Below are 20,683 nucleotides of genomic sequence, written 5' to 3'. Positions count from 1 at the left end.
GAGAGGGTGGAGGGAGATGGAGGGGAGAGGGAGGAGGGAGAGGGAGGGGAGAGATGGAGGGGAGAGGGAGGAGGGAGATGGAGGGGAAAGGGAGATGGAGGGTAGAGGGAGGAGGGAGATGGCGGGGAGAGGGTGGAGGGAGATGGAGGGTAGAGGGAGATAGAGGGGAGAGGGTGGAGGGAGATGGAGGGGAGAGGGAGGAGGGAGATGGAGGGGAGAGGGTGGAGGGAGATGGAGGGGAGAGGGAGGGGGGAGAGGGAGGAGGGAGATGGAGAGGAGAGATGGAAGGGAGAGGGAGGAGGGAGAGGGAGGGTAGAGGGAGGAGGGATATGGAGGGGAGAGGGAGATGGAGGGTAGGGGGAGGAGGGAGATGGAGGGGAGAGAGAGGAGGGAGAGGGAGGGGAGAGGGTGGAGGGAGATGGAGGGGAGAGGGAGGAGGGAGAGGGAGGGGAGAGATGGAGGGGAGAGGGAGGAGGGAGATGGAGGGGAGAGGGTGGAGGGAGATGGAGGGGAGAGGGTGGAGGGAGATGGAGGGAGAGGGAGATGGAGGGTAGAGGGAGGAGGGAGATGGAGGGGAGAGGGTGGAGGGAGATGGAGGGGAGAGGGAGATGGAGGGTAGGAGGGAGGAGGGAGATGGAGGGGAGAGGGTGGAGGGAGAGGGAGGAGGGAGAGGAGGAGGGAGAGGGAGGGGAGAGAGAGGAGGGAGATGGAGGGTAGAGGGAGATGGAGGGTAGGGGGAGGAGGGAGATGGAGGGGAGAGATGGAGGGGAGAGGGAGGAGGGAGATGGAGGGGAGAGGGGTGGAGGGAGATGGAGGGGAGAGGGTGGAGGGAGATGGGGAGAGGGCGAGGGAGGAGGGAGAGGGAGGGGAGAGGGTGGAGTGAGATGGAGGGGATAGGGTGGAGGGAGATGGAGGGTAGAGGGAGGAGGGAGATGGAGGGGAGAGGGAGGAGGGAGAGGGAGGGGAGAGGGTGGAGGGAGATGGAGGGGAGAGGGTGGAGGGAGATGGAGGGAGGAGGGAGAGGGGGGAGAGGGAGGGGGAGATGGAGGGGAGAGGGAGGAGGGAGAGGGAGGGGAGAGGGAGGAGGGGGATGGAGGGTAGAGGATGGAGGGTAGGGGAGGTGGGAGATGGAGGGGAGAGGGAGATGGAGGGTAGAGGGAGGAGGGAGATGGAGGATAGAGGGAGGAGGGACATGGAGGATAGAGGGAGATGGAGGGTAGAGGGAGATGGAGGATAGAGGGAAGAGGGAGATGGAGGGGAGAGGGAGGAGGGAGATGGAGGATAGAGGGAGATGGAGGGTAGAGGGAGGAGTGAAATGTAGGGTAGAGGGAGGAGGGAGATGGAGGGGAGAGGGAGGAGGGAGATGGAGGGTAGAGGGAGATGGAGGGTAGAGGGAGGAGGGAGATGGAGGGTAGAGGGAGGAGGGAGATGGAGGGTAGAGGGAGATGGAGGGTAGAGGGAGGAGGGAGATGGAGGGGAGAGGGAGATGGAGGGTAGAGGGAGGAGGGAGATGGAGGGTAGAGGGAGGAGGGAGATGGAGGGTAGCGGGAGGAGGGAGATGGAGGGTTAGAGGGAGATGGAGGGTTAGAGGGAGGAGGGAGATGGAGGGTAGAGGGAGGAGGAGATGGAGGGTAGAGGGAGATGGAGGGTAGAGGGAGGAGGGAGATTGAGGGGAGAGGGAGATGGAGGGTAGAGGGAGGAGGGAGATGGAGGGTAGAGGGAGGAGGGAGATGGAGGGTAGAGGGTGGAGGGAGATGGAGGGTAGAGGGAGGAGGGAGATGGAGGGTAGAGGGAGGAGGGAGATGGAGGGTAGAGGGAGATGGAGGGTAGAGGGATTTCATAGATTTCATAGAATTTACAGTGCAGAAGGAGGCGATTCGGCCCATCGAGTCTGCACCGGCTCTTGGAAAGAGCATCCTACCCAAGACCCACACCTCCACCCTATTCCCATAACCCAGTAACCCCACCTAACACTAAGGGCAATTTGGACCCTGAAGGCAATTTAGCCTGGCCAATTCAGCTATCCTGCACATCTTTGGACTGTGGGAGGAAGCCGGAGCACCCGGAGGAAACCCGCACACATGGGGAGAACGTGCAGACTCCGCACAGATAATGACCCAAGCCGGGATTCGAACCTGGGACCCTGGAGCTGTGAAGCATTTGTGCTAACCACAATGCTACCGTGCTGGAGGAGGGAGATGGAGGGTAGAGGGAGGAGGGAGATGGAGGGGAGAGGGAGGAGGAAGATGGAGGGTAGAGAGAGGAGGGAGATGGAGGGTAGAGGGAGGAGGGAGAGGGAGGGTAGAGGGAGGAGGGAGATGGAGGGGAGAGGGAGGAGGGAGATGGAAGGTAGAGGGAGGAGGGAGATGGAGGGTAGAGGGAGATGGAGGGGTAGAGGGAGATGGAGGGTAGAGGGAGGAGGGAGATGGAGGGTAGAGGGAGATGGAGGGTAGAAGGAGATGGAGGGTAGAGGGAGGAGGGAGATGGAGGGTAGAGGGAGATGGAGGGTAGAGGGAGGAGGGAGATGGAGGGTAGAGGGAGGAGAGAGATGGAGGGTAAGGGAGGAGGGACATGGAGGGGAGAGGGAGGAGGGAGATGGAGGGGAGAGGGAGGAGGGAGATGGAGGATAGAGGGAGGAGGGAGATGGAGGATAGAGGGAGGAGGGAGATGGAGGGTAGAGGGAGGAGGGAAATGGAGGAGAGGGGGAGATGGAGGGTAGAGGGAGGAGGGAGATGGAGGGGAGAGGGAGATGGAGGGGAGAGGGAGGAGGGAGATGTAGGGTAGAGGGAGGAGGGAGATGGAGGGGAGAGGGAGGAGGGAGATGGGGGGTAGAGGGAGATGGAGGGTAGAGGGAGGAGGGAGATGGAGGGTAGAGGGAGATGGAGGGTAGAGGGAGGAGGGAAATGGAGGGTAGAGGGAGAGAGATGGAGGGTAAGGGAGGAGGGACATGGAGGGGAGAGGGAGGAGGGAGATGGAGGGGAGAGGGAGGAGGGAGATGGAGGATAGAGGGAGGAGGGAGATGGAGGGTAGAGGGAGGAGGGAAATGGAGGATGGGGGAGATGGAGGGTAGAGGGAGGAGGGAGATGGAGGGTAGAGGGAGATGGAGGGTAGAGGGAGGAGGGAGATGGAGGGTAGAGGGCGGAGGGACATGGAGGGTAGAGGGAGGAGGGAGATGGAGGGTAGAGGGTGGAGGGAGATGGAGGGTAGAGGGAGGAGGGAGATGGAGGGTAGGGGAGGAGGGAGATGGAGGGGAGAGGGAGGAGGGAGATGGAGGGTAGAGGGAGATGGAGGGTAGGGGGAGGAGGGACATGGAGGGGAGAGGGAGATGGAGGGTAGGGGAGGAGAGAGATGGAGGGTAGGGGAGGAGGGAGATGAAGGGTAGAGGGAGGAGAGAGATGGAGGATTGAGGGAGATGGAGGGTGGAGGGAGGAGGGAGATGGAGGGTAGAGGGAGATGGAGGGTAGAAGGAGGAGGGAGATTGAGGGGAGAGGGAGATGGAGGGTAGAAGGAAGAGGGAGATGGAGGGTAGAGGGAGGAGGGATATGGAGGGTAGAGGGAGATGGAGGGTAGAGGGTGATGGAGGGTAGAGGGAGGAGGGAGATGGAGGGTGGAGGGAGATGGAGGGTAGAGGGAGATGGAGGGTAGAGGGAGATGGAGGGTAGAGGAAAGAGGGAGATGGAGGATTGAGGGAGATGGAGGGTAGAGGGAGGAGGGAGATGGAGGGTAGAGGGAGATGGAGTGTAGAGGGAGATGGAGGGTAGAGGGAGGAGGGAGTTGGAGGATAGAGGGAGATGAAGGGTAGAGGGAGGAGTGAGATGGAGGGTAGAGGGAGATGAAGGGTAGAGGGAGGAGTGAGATGGAGGGTAGAGGGAGATGGAGTGTAGAGGGAGATGGAGGGTAGAGGGAGGAGGGAGATGGAGGGTAGAGGGAGATGGAGAGTAGAGGGAGATGGAGGGTAGAGGGAGGAGGGAGATGGAGGGTAGAGGGAGGAGGGAGTTGGAGGATAGAGGGAGATGAAGGGTAGAGGAAGGAGTGAGATGGAGGGTAGAGGGAGATGGAGTGTAGAGGGAGATGGAGGGTAGAGGGAGGAGGGAGATGGAGGGTAGAGGGAGATGGAGAGTAGAGGGAGATGGAGGGTAGAGGGAGGAGGGAGATGGAGGGTAGGGGGAGATGGAGGGTAGAGGGAGGAGGGAGTTGGAGGATAGAGGGAGATGAAGTGTAGAGGGAGGAGGGAGATGGAGGGTAGAGGGAGATGAAGGGTAGAGGGAGGAGGGAGATGGAGGGTAGAGGGAGATGGAGGGTAGAAGGAGGAGGGATATGGAGGATTGAGGGAGATGGAAGGTAGAGGGAGGAGGGAGATGGACGGTAGAGGGAGATGGAGGGTAGAGGGAGGAGGGAGATGGAGGGTAGAGGGAGGAGGGAGATGGAGGATTGAGGGAGATGAAGGGTAGAGGGAGGAAGGAGATGGAGGGTAGAGGGAGATGGAGGATAGAGAGAGATGGAAGGTCGAGGGAGGAGGGAGATGGAGGGTAGAGGGAGATGGATGATAGATGGAGGAGGGAGATGGAGGGTAGAGGGAGGAGGGAGATGAAGGATGGAGGGTAGAGGGAGATGGAGCGTAGAGGGAGATGGAGGGTAGAGGGAGATGGAGGGTAGAGGGAGATGGAGGATTGAGGGAGATGGAGGGTAGAAGGAGGAGGGAGATGGAGGATTGAGGGAGATGGAGGGTCGAGGGAGGAGGGAGATGGAGGGTAGAGGGAGATGGAGGGTAGAGGGAGATGGAGGGTAGAGGGAGATCGATGGTAGATGGAGGAGTGAGATGGAGGGAGGAGGGAGATGGAGGGTAGAAGGAGATGGAGGGTAGAGGGAGATGGAGGGTAGAGGGAGGAGGGGATGGATGGTAGAGGGAGATGGAGGGTAGAGGGAGGAGGGAGATGGTGGATTGAGGGAGATGAAGGATAGAGGGAGGAAGGAGATGGAGGGTAGAGGGAGATGGAGGGTAGAGGGAGATGGAGGGTAGAGGGATGACAGAAATGTGGCCCAGTTAGGACAGTCTGAGGGTGCTTTGATGTGTATTTATTCCAGTCGATGACTGGGCCTCCAGCCCGTGCCCATTGCAGAACCATCTCCACAGAGTAAGGCGGGACTTTACATTCTGAAATGTTGTAGCTGATTTATTTTGTGATGTGTCCGGACCAATTGAATCACCCTTCACCAACCCCCCCCCCCCAGCCAATTAAGAAGATATAGGAATCAGGAGCAGGAAATTTGGCCCCTCAAACCTCCTCCACCATTTGATCATCCATCTTAGCTTCACCCTGCTGGCCCATCCCCATATCCTTCAGTTCCCTCAGAAATCTTCCAATCCTGACATTGAATATGCCAAATAACCGAACAGCCACGGTCCGATGTGGTGGGGAATTCCAAATATAGTGGGAGAGAAGAAACCTCTCCTCGCTCCGAAATGACGGGAGTTCAAAGACCTTTAGTAATAGTCCCTGCAACCAGAAGTAAAGAAGTAGGGGCTGGTTTAGCTCACTCAGCTAAATCGCTGGCTTTTAAAGCAGACAAAGTAGGCCAGCAGCACGGTTCGATTCCCGTACCAGCCTCCCCGGACAGGCGCCGGAATGTGGCGACTAGGGGCTTTTCACAGTAACTTCATTGAAGCCTACTCGTGACAATAAGTGTTTTATTTTTTATTATTTTTAAAAACCTTTCAGCCTGTTACAACCTCTTGGATGTTTCAATGAAATCACCTCTCATTTTTCTCAACTCTGAAGAATATAGGCCAATTCTGCTCAATCTCTCCTCATAGGGGTGCTGGCTCATCCCAGGAGTCAATTCACTGAACGTTCTTTGGAGTACCAACATTGAAAGCATTGTGCACTGTGAGGAGGGTAGTGTAGGGATTATTCATGGGGTGTGGGCGTCGTTGGCTGAGGGTGTTTTAAGACTCAACCCCATTAGAACATAGAACAGTACAGCACAGAACAGAACAGGCCCTTCGGCCCTCAATGTTGTGCCGAGCCATGATCACCCTACTCAAACCCACGTATCCACCCTATACCTGTAACCCAACAACCCCCCCTTAACCTTACTTTTATTAGGACACTACGGGCAATTTAGCATGGCCAATCCACCTAACCCGCACATCTTTGGACTGTGGGAGGAAACCGGAGCACCCGGAGGAAACCCACGCACACAGGGGGAGGACGTGCAGACTCCACACAGACAGTGACCCAGCCGGGAATCGAACCTGGGACCCTGGAGCTGTGAAGCATTTATGCTAACCACCATGCTACCCTGCTGCCCCATACATTGCTGTGGTTCTGGAGTCACATGTAGGCCAGACCGGGTAAGGACGGCAGATTCCCTTCCCTAAGGGACATTAGTGAACTAGAATTTTTAAAACAATCGACAATGGCTTCATGGTCATCATTAGACTTTTAGTACGAGATATTTTATTGAGTTCAAATTCCACCACGTGCCGTGGTGGGATTGGAACCCGGGTCCCCAGATCATTACCTGGGTCTCTGGATTACTAGTTCATTGACAATGTCACACCATAGAACATAGAACAGTACAGCACAGAACAGGCCCTTCGGCCCTCGATGTTGCGCCGAGCAATGACCACCCCACCCAAACCCACGTAACCCGTATACCCGTAACCCAACAATCCCCCCCATTAACCCTACACTACGGGCAATTTAGCATGGCCCACACATCTTTGGACTGTGGGAGGAAACCGGAGCACCCGGAGGAAACCCACGCACACACGGGGAGGACGTGCAGACTCCACACAGACAGTGACCCAGCCGGGAATCGAACCTGGGACCCTGGAGCTGTGAAGCACTGATGCTAACCACCATGCTACCGTGAGGCCTCCCCTAACTTGGAAAGGACATAGACAAAGTTAGTGGAATGGGTGGACAAATGGCAAATTAATTTCAATGCAGAGAAATGTGAAGTGAATCATTTTGGGAGGAATAACACCGAGAGAAACAATGTAAAACAGAGGGTACAATTCTAAAGGATGTGCAGGAGCTGAGGGACCTGGGCGTGTATGTGCACAAATCATTAATGCTGGGACAGGTGGAGAGCAGGGTTAATAAATCATACACTATCCTAGCCTTTATTAATATGGGCATAAAGTACAAGAAGAAGCGGGCTATGTTCAACTTGTCTGAAACACTTGTTTGGCCTCACCTGGATGATTGTGTCTGGGTGCCAGACTTTAGGAAGGTATGAAGACGTCACTGTGAGTTCCTGCTTGGCTGGGTGAGAGTTGGGAGTTGGGTGAACACAGGGAGTTAGGTGAAACTGGGAGAGGGTGGAACTGAAAAGACTGAGTGCGGAGCTCAGTCCGGGCAGGAGCGGAGCGGAGCACAGCGAGTTTCATGTATACTGAGGTCAGATCCCTGTCCTCATTCACTGTGCAGCCAGTGTCACAGTGAAACAGTCATGAGTATAGACTTGTTTGCTTTGTTTTTTTTGTTTGGAGGAGGGGAATAACTGAGAAACAGCACAAATAAGTGTAAACTGGGGGGGGGGGGGGGGGGGCATTATAACAATGTAATATAAGTAAACAAAGTAGGAAAGGGAAGTAAAGTTAGCCTAAAGTAGGCAAATAGTGTACTTATATAGCTTAAGTTTTGTTAAAATGAAGTAAATAACGGGCTTAAGAGTAGTCATGGCAGGCGAGCTTGCACCTGTGAGATGCTCCTCCTGTGCTATGTGAGAAACCATGGAAGCTCCAGTTGTTCCTGGTCACCACGTGTGCAGGAAGTGTGTCCACCTGCAGCTACTGACTAACCACATTTGGGAGCTGGAGCTGAGGGTGGATTCACTGTGGAGCATCCAGGATGCTGAGCGAGTCGTGGATAGCACATTCCGTGAGGTGGTCACACTGCAGGTGAGGATTGAACAGGCAGAAAGTGTACGGGTGACCAGCAGGCAGAGCAGAGGAAGGCAGGTAGTGCAGGAGTCCCCTGTGGCCGTCCCACTTTCTAACACATGTACCAGTTTGCATACTGTTGGGGGAGATGACTGTGTCGGGGAAAGCAGTGGCAGCCAACATTATGGTGCCATGGGTGGGTCTGCTGCACAGGAGGGGAGGAGGAGGAATATCAGGGTGGTGGTGGTCAAGGATTCAATTGTAAGGGGAACAGTGGCTGCAAAAGACACTCCCGGATGGTCTGTTGCCTCCCTGGTGCCAGGGTCAGGGATGTCACTGAACAGCTGCGTGGTGAACTGAAGGGGGAGGGAAACAGACCAATATTGTGGTTCACATTGGTACCAATGATATTGGCTGAAAAAGGGACGAGGTCCTGAAAGCAGAATTTACGGAGTTCGGAAGTAGATTAAAAAACAGGACCCAGAAGGTAGTAATCTCAGAATTACTTCCGGTGCCGCATGCTAGAGAGTATAGAAAAGGAGGTTAGTCTAGAATGTGTGGCTGGAGAGATGGAGCAGGAGGGATGGGTTTAGATTTCTGGGTCATTGGGACCATGCAACCTGTACAAGGTGGAAGGTTTGCACCTGAACCAAAATGGAGCCAGTGTCCTTGCAGTGAGGTTTGCTAGTGCTGTTTGGAGAGGAGCCTGGGATCCTGAGAGAGGTTTCAGCAGGGATAGATGGATGGGCAGGATACATTTCCTACCAAGGTCCCTTAAGGTAGCAGAGCAGGTGGATACAGTGCTTAAAAAGGCAGATGGTATACGTGCCTTTATTAGTCGAGGCATAGAGTTTAAGAGCAGAGAGATTATGCTGGAACTGTATAAAACGTTGGTTAGGCCACAGCTAGAGTATTGTGTGCAGTTCTGGAATCCACATTATAGGAGGGATGGGATAGCACTGGAAAGGGTGCAGAGGAGATTTACCAGGATGTTGCCTGGGCTGGAGAGTGTTAATTATGAAGAGAGATTGGATAGACTGGGGTTGTTTTCCTTGGAGCACAGGAGACTGAGGGGGGACATGATTGAGATGTATACAATTTTGTGGGGTGCAGATAGAATAGACAGGAATAAATCTTTCCCCTTGGTGGAGTTGTCAATAACCAGGAGGCAGAGGGGGGCATGGTATCACAGTAGTTAGCACTGTTGCTTCACAGCGCCAAGGGTCCAGGTTCGATTCCTGGCTTGGGTCACTGTCTGTGCGGAGACTGCACGTCCTCCCCGTGTCTGCGTGGGTTTCCTCCGGCTGCTCCGGATTCCTCCCACAAGTTCCAAGAGACGTGCTTGTGTTATGAGCCAGGGTTTAGAAAACTACAAAGTATATCATGGAGTTCACCTGACCTACAACTGTTTGTAGATTTTGGTTATGTCTGCCTTTCAGATGTTATTCAACAGAGTTCTCAGCCGGTTTTAATAAAAAAAACAACTTTATTTTACAAATTTAATTAACATTTTTATCAACACACACAGTAAGCATTTTTATCAACGACAAACATAAATACCCCACACAGCTACAGTAATCTATATATAACCCTTAATAAATTCCCCCTTTAACTGTTCCAATTCAATAACAAGATCCCAGAAACCAAAAACACCACACACCATTCTTACTGTCTTTAAGACGTGTTATTGATACTCTCCCTTTTCAAACAGCATGTTTGAATTCCTTCCGAAAGCAATTATCTGTTTTAAGTTTATCAAGTAGTCAGAAAACAGTTTTTAAAATGAAGATAGAGAAACATTTCTTTTCAACCTGCGCAGTACCAACCAGTTCAAACTCAAAACAAAAATAAAAGCTCACAGAGCCACAGCCCAGCTCCACCCACACAATGACATCACTGAAGCCATGTGATGAGACAAAAATGTCTCTTAAAGGGACACTCACATGACATTGTTAGGTGGATTGGACATTCTGAATTCTCCCTCTGTGTACCCCGAACAGGCGCCGGAATGTGGCGGCTAGGGGCTTTTCGCAGTAACTTCACTGCAATGTTAATCTGAGCCTACTTGTGATAATAATAAAGATTATTATTGTTATTACCTGGCATCAACACAATGTGACAATGAAACTTTCAGATTGTTGTAAGAACTAACTGGTTGAATCCCAATGGTGCAGAAAGGGGCTATTGGAAGTTAAAGGTCAGGACAGACAGAGTCGTCATCTCTGGTTTGTTGCCGGTGCCACGTGATAGCGAGGCTAGGAATAGGGAGAGAGTGCAGTTGAACACGTGGCTGCAGGAATGGTGTAGGAGGGAGGGCTTCAGGTATTTGGATAATTGGAGCGCATTCTGGGGAAGGTGGGACCTGTACAAGCAGGACGGGTTGCATCTGAACCAGAGGGGCACCAATATCCTGGGGGGGAGGTTTTCTAGTACTCTTCGGGAGGGTTTAAACTAATTTGGCACGGGAATGGGAACCGGATTTGTAGTCCAGCAACTAAGGTAGACGATAGTCAGGACTCCAAAGCACGTAGTGATGCAGTGGGGAAGGTAACACTGACAAAGGAGAGTACTTGCAGGCAAGGAGATGGGTTGAAGTGTGTATACTTTAATGCAAGAAGCATCAGGAATAAGGTGGGTGAACTTAAGGCATGGATCTGTACTTGGGACTACGATGTGGTGGCCATCACGGAAACTTGGATAGAAGAGGGGCAGAAATGGTTGTTGGAGGTCCCTGGTTATAGATGTTTCAACAAGATTAGGGAGGATGGTAAAAGAGGTGGGGGGGTGGCATTGTTAATTAGAGATAGTATAACAGCTGCAGAAAGGCAGTTCGAGGGGGATCTGCCTACTGAGGTAATATGGGTTGAAGTTAGAAATAGGAAAGGAGCAGTCACCTTGTTGGGAGTTTTCTATAGGCCCCCCAATAGCAGCAGAGATGTGGAGGAACAGATTGGGAAACAGATTTTGGAAAGGTGCAGAAGTCACAGGGTAGTAGTCATGGGCGACTTCAACTTCCCAAACATTGAGTGGAAACTCTTTAGATCAAATAGTTTGGATGGGGTAGTGTTTGCGCAGTGTGTCCAGGAAGCTTTTCTAACACAGTATGTAGATTGTCCGACCAGAGGGGAGGCCATATTGGATTTAGTACTTGGTAATGAACCAGGGCAGGTGATAGATTTGTTAGTGGGGGAGCATTTTGGAGGTAGTGACCACAATTCTGTGACTTTCACTTTAGTAATGGAGAGGGATAGGTGCGAGCAACAGGGCAAGGTTTATAATTGGGGGAAGGGTAAATACAATGCTGTCAGACAAGAATTGAAGTGCAGAAGTTGGGAACATAGGCTGTCAGGGAAGGACACAAGTGAAATGTGGAACTTTTTCAAGGAACAGGTACTGCGTGTCTTTGATATGTATGTCCCTGTCAGGCAGGGAAGAGATGGTCGAGTGAGGGAACCATGGTTGACAAGAGAGGTTGAATGTCTTGTTAAGAGGAAGAAGGAGACTTATGTAAGGCTGAAGAAACAAGGTTCAGACAGGGCGCTGGAGGGATACAAGATAGCCAGGAGGGAACTGAAGAAAGGGATTAGGAGAGCTAAGAGAGGGCATGAAAAATCTTTGGCGGGTAGGATCAAGGAAAACCCCAAGGCCTTTTACACATATGTGAGAAATATGAGAATGACTAGAGCGAGGGTAGGTCCGATTAAGGACAGTAGCGGGAGATTGTGTATTGAGTCTGAAGAGTTAGGAGAGGTCTTGAACAAGTATTTTTCTTCAGTATTTACAAACGAGAGGGGCCATATTGTTGGAGAGGACAGCGTGAAGCAGACTGATAAGCTTGAGGAGATACTTGTCAGGAAGGAAGATGTGTTGCGTGTTTTGAAAAACTTGAGGATAGACAAGTCCCCCGGGCCTGACGGAATATATCCAAGGATTCTATGGGAAGCAAGAAATGAAATTGCAGAGCCATTGGCAATGATCTTTTCGTCCTCGCTGTCAACAGGGGTGGGACCAGAGGATTGGAGAGTGGCGAATGTCGTGCCCCTGTTCAAAAAAGGGAATAGGGATAACCCTGGGAATTACAGGCCCGCTAGTCTTACTTCGGTGGTAGGCAAAGTAATGGAAAGGGTACTGAGGGATAGGATTTCTGAGCATCTGGAAAGGCATTGCTTGATTAGGGATAGTCAGCACGGATTTGTGAGGGGTAGGTCTTGCCTTACAAGTCTTATTGAATTCTTTGAGGAGGTGACCAAGCATGTGGATGAAGGTAAAGCAGTGGATGTAGTGTACATGGATTTTAGTAAGGCATTTGATAAGGTTCCCCATGGTAGGCTTATGCAGAAAGTAAGGAGGCATGGGATAGTGGGAAATTTGGCCAGTTGGATAACAAACTGGCTAACCGATAGAAGACAGAGAGTGGTGGTGGATGGCAAATATTCAGCCTGGAGCCCAGTTATCAGTGGCGTACCGCAGGGATCAGTTCTGGGTCCTCTGCTGTTTGTGATTTTCATTAACGACTTGGATGAGGGAGTTGAAGGGTGGGTCAGTAAATTTGCAGATGATACGAAGATTGGTGGAGTTGTGGATAGTGAGGAGGGCTGTTGTCGGCTTCAAAGAGACATAGATAGAATGCAGAGCTGGGCTGAGAAGTGGCAGATGGAGTTTAACCCTGACAAGTGTGAGGTTGTCCATTTTGGAAGGACAAATCTGAATGCGGAATACAGGGTTAATGGTAGGGTTCTTGGCAATGTGGAGGAGCAGAGAGATCTTGGGGTCTATGTTCATAGTTCTTTGAAAGTTGCCACTCAAGTGGATAGAGCTGTGAAGAAGGCCTATGGTGTGCTAGCGTTCATTAGCAGAGGGATTGAATTTAAGAGCCGTGAGGTGATGATGCAGCTGTACAAAACCTTGGTCAGGCCACATTTGGAGTACTGTGTGCAGTTCTGGTCACCTCATTTTAGGAAGGATGTGGAAGCTTTGGCAAAGGTGCAAAGGAGATTTACCAGGATGTTGCCTGGAATGGAGAGTAGGTCATACGAGGAAAGGTTGAGGGTGCTAGGTCTTTTCTCATTAGAACGGAGAAGGATGAGGGGCGACTTGATAGAGGTTTATAAGATGATCAGGGGAATAGATAGAGTAGACAGTCAGAGACTTTTTCCCCGGGTGGAACACACCATTACAAGGGGACATAAATTTAAGATAAATGGTGGAAGATATAGAGGGGATGTCAGAGGTAGGTTCTTTACCCAGAGAGTAGTGGGGGCATGGAATGCACTGCCTGTGGTAGCAGTTGAGTCGGAAAAGTTAGGGACCTTCAAGCGGCTATTGGATAGGTACTTGGATTAGGGTAGAATAATGGAGTGTAGGTTAACTTCTTAAGGGCAGCACGGTAGCATTGTGGATAGCACAATTGCTTCACAGCTCCAGGGTCCCAAGTTCGATTCCGACTTGGGTCACTGTCTGTGTGGAGTCTGCACATCCTCCCCGTGACTGCGTGGGTTTCCTCCGGGTGCTCCGGTTTCCTCCCACAGTCCAAAGATGTGCAGGTTGGGTGGATTGGCCGTGATAAATTGTCCAAAATTCTATGATTAACCTAGGACAAAAGTTCGGCGCAACATCGTGGGCCGAAGGGCCTGTTCTGTGCTGTATTTCTCTATCTATCTATCTATTCGGTCCATCGAGTCTGCACTGACCCACCGAAAGAGCACCCTACTTGAGCCACTCCCTGGCCCTATCCCTGTAAACCCGCAACCCTACCTAACCTTTTGGACACTACGGGCATTGTATCGTGGCCAATCCACCTAACCTGCACATCTTTGGACTGTGGGAGCAAACTGGAGGAAACCCACGGGGAGAACGTGCAGACTCCGCACAGACCTGAGGCCAGAATTGAACCCGGGACCCTGGAGCTGTGAGGCAGCAGTGCTAACCACTGTGCCACCGTGCTGCCATGTTTGGTTCTAGGGCCCACAATCATGGTTCATCCAAATCTCCCTGTGGACTGCGTTGACAATAGTGCTACAAATTGGACTGCGCTTGTCTAAGAGCATCCACTTAGCAAAGGGTTATAAAAATGGTACTTGCCAGTGATGTCCAGATCTTGATGATGAATAATAATATTTCAAGTGTTTAATAAGTAATTAATGCACAGTTTGTTTTGGGAATGGGCTGTGAGATTCTAACTGTTGTGCTGAATGCCTCAACGGGCCACCAGCTCAGCCGCTAGTTGTTTCTGTGATGAATCTTGTCGCGTTTTGACAGCTGATCACCGCGCCCAGGGAAAACAGCAAACTCTACATCCACCAGAGGGACGAGTACCTGGAGCACGTGTGCCAATTGGCAGTCCGGAGAATCACCATGATTGCCATCCTGGGCTCGCAGTCTAACAGCACCCTGAAGGTGGAGCACTATCAGAATGGTGAGTGTCAGCTCACTAAATACACATCTTGTTACCTTCCCCCTACCCCAGTCCAACCCTTCCATCTCTACTCCTCCCTCCCTTAACTTGCCCCACCGTTCCAACCCTCCATCTTCCCCTATCCCTCTTTATTCTGCATTCCACACTCCTCCCATCCCACCACCACATCTCAGCACTCTTTGCTACCACCTGCATGACACCTGCCACCGAGGCCAGATAGACTATTCACCTGCAGGGTGCAACACAGATGGGGCAGTTTTCGAAAATTAAGAACCGGAGGGGACCAGTCAGGCCCTTGAGCTTATTTTTTCATTCAATTAGCTCATGGCTGATTAGCATCCAATCTCCATCTACCTGTCATGGTCCCATAAGCCTCAATACCCTTCACCCATCAAAAATCTATCAATCTTTCTTTGTTCATTTTCAACTCAACCACGGCCTCAGCAGCTTTTGTTTTGGTTGGGGGCGGGGGGGGGGGGGGGAGCGGGGAGGCGGGTGTCCAGATTTCCATTCCGCTTTGTATGAAGAAGTTCTTCGTGATACCAATGACCTAGCTTTGAATTTAAGGTTGAAGTAAGCTGGTACACTGTCCTATTATCTCTGTAATTTGAGTTCATCACGAGGTGCACATACAAGGTGGAAGTTCTTCCATTTCTTCAAGGGAAACCTCCGACAATGTAGCACTCCCTGGTGAACGTGCTGGAGATGCCGCCCTGGATTGAGCGCCTCAGTTGTACAGTGAACCCTGAACCTTGAAACCACAAACCTTCCAACTCAGACGAGACCGTGACCTGAGTCAAACTGACTGGCAATTATTGAATAATATGAATTAGGGGCACGGGTAGGCCACTCAAAGGGCGGCATGTGGCGCAGTGGTTAGCACTGGGACTGCGGCGCTGAGGACCCAGGTTCGAATCCCGGCCCTGGGTCACTGTCCGTGTGGGGTTTGCACATTCTCCCCATGTCTGCGTGGGTTTCACCCCCACAACCCAAAGATGTGCAAGGTAGGTGGATTGGCTACACAAAATTGCCCCTTAATTGGAAAAATAATTGGGCACTCTAAAGTTATATTTAAAAAAAAAAGAGTCGGCCATTCGGCCCCTCAAACCTGCTCTGCCATTCAATCAGATTATGGCTGGTCTAATTTTAACCTCAACTTCACATTCCTGTATCCACCTCCCTTACTTATCAAGAATCTATCTCGCTGTCTTAAAGATATTCAAAGTCTTTGCCTTGATCATCTTTCGAGTGAGAGTTCCAGGACGTGATTCTCTGAGCCCCGCGCCGGGCCGGAGAACCACCACAACCGCGCCACAACACCCCGACGCTGGCGTGCGATTCTCTGAGGTGCGGAGAATCGGCGCCATTTGCGCCGGCGCGTTTGATGCGGCGCCGGCCGCTGGAATCGGCGGGGCCGCCGATTCTCCGGCCCGGATGGGCCGAGCGGCCAAGCGGATACGGCAGAGTCCCGCCGTCGCTGTTCACCCCTGGTCGCTGCCGGCGGGAACTCTGCGCGAAGGGTCGGGTGCAACCTGTGGGGCGGGGAAAAGCGCTCCTTCACTGGGGGGGGGGGGGGGCCTCCGACGGGGTCTGGCCCGCAATCGGGGCCCACCGACCAGCGGGCCGGCCTCTCCCTTCCCCCCCCACCCGGGCCTACTTTGCTGCGTGGCCGGCCCCTGAACCCCGATGCCATGTTGAGCCGGGGCTGGCGCGCAGAAGAAGTTCCCTGCGCATGCGCGGGTTGGCGCAGCGCCCATTTGGCGCCGGGAAGGGAGGCTGGAGCAGCGTGAACCGCTCCAGCGCCGTGCTGGCCCCCTGTGGGGGACAGAATCGGTCGTCCCCGTGTCCGTTTTGCGCTGACGTGAAACGCGACGGCGTTCTCTATTTTGGAGAATCGCCCCCCAAAGTCTCACAACCCTTAGGAATTATTTTTCCTCATCTGTGTATTAAATGAGCGAACCCTCATTTTTAAACAGTGACCCCCCCCCCCCCCCCCCCCCCCACCGTCCACGGAGAGTGGGTCCTTCCCGGATAATTTATCTTTCTTCTTAAAATGTATCTGTTCTGTATATTCTGAAATATCCCTTTAAATGTCTGCCACTGTATCTCTATTGACCCATCCCATCCGGGCCGCACGGTAGCATGGTGGTTAGCATAAATGCTTCACAGCTCCAGGGTCCCAGGTTCGATTCCCGGCTGGGTCACTGTCTGTGCGGAGTCTGCACGTCCTCCCCGTGTGTGCGTGGGTTTCCTCCGGGTGCTCCGGTTTCCTCCCACAGTCCAAAGATGTGCGGGTTAGGTGGATTGGCCATGCTAAATTGCCCGTAGTGTCCTAAAAAGTAAGGTTAAGGGGGGGTTGTTGGGTTACGGGTATAGGATTGATACGTGGGTTTGAGTGGGGTGATCATTGCTCGGCACAACATCGAGGGCCGAAGGGCCTGTTCTGTGCTGTACTGTTCTATATGTTCTATATGATATTTGCCATTTCGCTTTAGCTAGCTCTGCTTTCATGCTCTCATAATTGCCCTTGTTCAAGTTTAAAACACTAGTCTTGGGCCCACTCCTCTCTCCCTCAAACTAAATGTAAAATTCAATCATATTATGATTATAAAGGTAAAGTCGCCATAGTCCCAGATGACCAAAGGCTGCTTTCCCCTTTGAGGGGGAGAGCTGACTGGTGGTGATTGAACCTCAGGCGAGGGGCAAAGTTGAGACACAATAGTTGGCCATTAGTAAGAGACCAAGCTAATCACACGCTGGTGTGCAGGTTAGGTGGATTGGCCAGGCTAAATTGCCCTCAGGGTCCAAATTGCCCTTAGTGTTGGGTGGGGTTACTGGGTTATGGGGATAGGGTGGAGGAGTGGGCCTGGATAGAGTGCTCTTTCAGAGGGTCAGTGCAGACACATGGGCCGAATAGCCTTCTTCTGCACTCTAGGCATTCTATGATTATCTTGAAATTATAGCTGGGCTATTCAGAAATGCAATCTTGAAGCATGTTTCACTCCAAGGGCAGAGGAAATCCCCTCTCCCTAAATTCTGAGGTTTTCGGGGGTTCAATTGGAGCTTTGAAGATTGCAATGGACATTTGTTGTGTAAGGGTGTGGCGGAATATGGAACGAAGGTGAGTAGCTGGATTTATAGAATCATGAAATGGTTGTAGCACATGAGGAGGCCATTTAGCCCATCACATCCATTCTGGCTGTCTGAAAGAGCAACTCTGCTAGTCCTATGCCCCTGCCTTTCCCTGCTGCGACCTTGTAAATTGAGTTGAGGCACAGGTCAGCCATGATCTAACCCACTGGTAGACCAGGCCCGAGGGGCTGAATGGCCTCCAGCCATTCCTAATGCTCTTACCGGAGAGCAAACTCACTCTTATCTGCAGCCCATGATTTAGGTGAGCATCCCCAAGAGCTGGGGGCTGGGGGGCAGGATTCAAGGTGTGGATGGACTTGGGGAAAGTTAACTGTCGAGGAGAAAGTAAAGACTTCAAATAGAAGAGGAATGTCGTGTTAGGTACACTGGTCTAACACTGGCTGCAACTGGATGCAGCTTAGATCAGAAAGATACTCCAGACCTTGAAGTTAGTTCAATCAGGTTTATTGAACTAATAGCACAGTTAGCACAGTTCTCTGTGAGCTCGACTCTCTGCTAACTTAAGTGTGGCTTACTCTGTCTGACTGAATCTGGCTAGCTCTTAGCCACGTGCTGGAGGTGCGAGATTGTAACAACACCCTTGACTGACTCCCTAGATGTTCATCAGAGGAAAGAGGCAGAGTGCCTTGTGTCTTTTATAGTCAGATCCAACCCCTGAGTGTCCTGCCTGCTTATTGGTCATGTCCTGTTCTCTGTCCATTAGCTGTTTGTCTGTATATCATTATGTGCGTGTGTGCCTGCACATCATGACAAGAAAGACGGGCTTTTCAGAGGCACTGCACACTTCCTTAAAGTATCTTTTCACTTCCACATTTTAGAGAATGAATTAACCCTTGAAACTCCGGTGTCTGAGTCTGTCAGCGTGGACCTGATTGCCCAGCTGCGGAGAGATTTTGGGATGACGTTTGATGAATTCTTTATGGTTCTTGTTGATTATGATATGAAAGTTAAGGTGAGAGCTGACATTTTCTATTTTAATATCAATGTCAAACAATTTCTGGCCAGCTGAGTATTGCGATCCCGGACCAGACCCCATCAGTTGCTCACATGCCGGACATAAACCCCAAGATTTTACTTTAATTTTGTAAGACTATGAGGAAAGGATTCCAGGAATGATATCACGCACAAATAGGGATATAATATTAAAACAAACTTCATTACCAACAAAATATTACTTTAACATCATAAAGATGATAGCTTACAATCACCCATTAAACAATGCTTAACGATGACAGTGAAACACTAAATCCCAATTGCTACCTTTTATCCCACTCAAGCAAAACACACCTCAGGTCAAAATCCACTTTTAAATACAGTTAGCAGGTCCAGGAGTACTTATTGTAAAGAGATGTCATGGATAAACCACTTTGAGAGAGAAATCCTTCAGGGAAATTAGCTTGCAGATTCTTGCCTGTGTCAAACTACTGTTTAACCCTGCCAGTCTTTTCAGAAATTGCTGTTCTGTACACAGGCAAAATCTTTTCAACTAAACTGCTTTGAGAGAAACTGCTAGTCTGTTCACAGACAGATCAAAACTGAACTTCAAAGCACAACACCTGACTGCATCATCCCTCAGCTCCTCCCATTAACAACATCATCTTACTAAAGCTAAACACAAATTGTCTCTCACTATCTACTCCCCAGGGAATCTTCTTCATATAAGCAAAATTCCTTTAGCTTAACTTCAGGTAAACAATATTCATGGCTGGAATGAATGATGATTTCATTTTTATGATGCTTTAATTGCACCGCTGTAGCCAAAGTGTCTGCTGGTCTTGTAAACCAGGACTATTAAAAACATGACGGCAGCAGTCATACACACACTACCCCAGGCTTAACTCTTACTGTGCCAAGTACATATAATACAATACATATGAAATTCCTACATTCAGCACATTAGAAAAAGGAAACTTTTTTACAGGACCTTATGGCACGGTCCCTTTAAGGGGACCGGCTCCACAGACCACATGACTGGCGCAAACCCCAGCCAATGGGGAGTTTGCTGTGGGGCTCTGTGAGCTGGACCCTGGCCAGTGTGCACCAGGCAGATGAAGAGTTAAGACCTGTTGTATAGTGTTCTGTGCCTGTTATCTATCTGCCTTTGCCTTTCATCAATAAACCCCTTTATTTACTACTGGAAGCCTCCAGTGTATGTCTCGAGCCACCACATTGGCGACGAGGTGAAGGTTATTAATCGTAGCCGACAGTCGTCGTGGTTCCAGGGCGGAAGAAAGGAACAGTTGAGAAAGTAGAGAAAATCCAGCAAGCGTTGGAATAATTTAAGCCATGAGTGGAAATGCTAGACCCATTTGGGAAACCAGCCCGATCTGACCAAGGGGTTTAGTGATGGAGTCAGTATATCGAATGGCCCCGTTTCTTCTCTACCATGAGCGAGATCACAAGCGAGGACAAGCAGAAGGTGATACGACTGACAGTTTGAGGGCCTCAAACGTATAATTTGAGTGGGAACCTCGCGTCTCCGGAGGTACCGACTCAAAGACCTTTGACCAGTTAGTGAAATTGGTTAAAGAACATCTCAACCAAAGGCCTTCGATTATCCTCCAACGCTATAAGTTCAACCCTGCGGTAAGTGACCATGAAGAGTCTGCCTCAGCCTTCATAGCCAGGCTCCACCAGCTTACTGAGCACTGCGGGTTTGGGACCACACTTCGCGACATGTTGCGCGAGCGGCTGGTTTGTGGGCTCCACAATCTTAATATCCAGAAGAAGCTTCTGGCGGAGACCACAAGTAGATTGGAAAAAGCGATTGAGATAACTCAGGCGATGGAGTGTGCCGGAAAAGGCACCACTGAGCTTCAGAGTGTGGCTGAAGGGGAGGTTAACCAGGTATGGGGCAGTACGGCCGCGAGGTCTGCAGCGGGATCAACAGGCACTGCTCAGGGCCGGAGTGGAATCCAAGGAGCAGGAAGGAATTGCCGTGTCAAACTGAATCTGAGGTGGGCTATCAGTTGTGGAGGAGGAACCACCTCCAGGGGACCTGTCAAGTTTGAGAGTTTGTGTGCTTGTGTTGCAACCAAAGGAAGCACATTCAACACATTGCTGCATGAGGCAGAGTGCGCCAATGTGAAGCAAAAACAGCAGCAGCAGTCCACAGCACCACTGAACATAGTGGAGAAGAGCTCTGAAGAAGAACATGCAATGTTTCAGTTGAATGCTGTCCAATTGAATAAGACAGCTCCAATTAAACTGTCTAAAGGCTA

The 20,683-nt window shown here is 51.2% G+C and overlaps 1 protein-coding gene across 1 annotated transcript in view; it reads left to right on the top strand.

Annotated features, from left to right (window-relative positions):
• Positions 1 to 20,683, top strand: part of LOC119970779 (coiled-coil domain-containing protein 80-like) — a 45,322-nt gene that overhangs the window by 2,225 nt on the left and 22,414 nt on the right. Inside the window, exons 2-3 of the mRNA XM_038805938.1 lie at positions 14,153 to 14,309; positions 18,281 to 18,414. Coding sequence (XP_038661866.1) covers positions 14,153 to 14,309; positions 18,281 to 18,414 — 291 coding nt within the window. The remainder of the gene's footprint in view (positions 1 to 14,152; positions 14,310 to 18,280; positions 18,415 to 20,683) is intronic.

Source organism: Scyliorhinus canicula, chromosome 8, assembly GCF_902713615.1.
Source record: "Scyliorhinus canicula chromosome 8, sScyCan1.1, whole genome shotgun sequence".
Lineage (NCBI taxonomy): Eukaryota > Metazoa > Chordata > Chondrichthyes > Carcharhiniformes > Scyliorhinidae > Scyliorhinus > Scyliorhinus canicula.
This window is presented reverse-complemented; position numbering and strand designations above follow the sequence as displayed.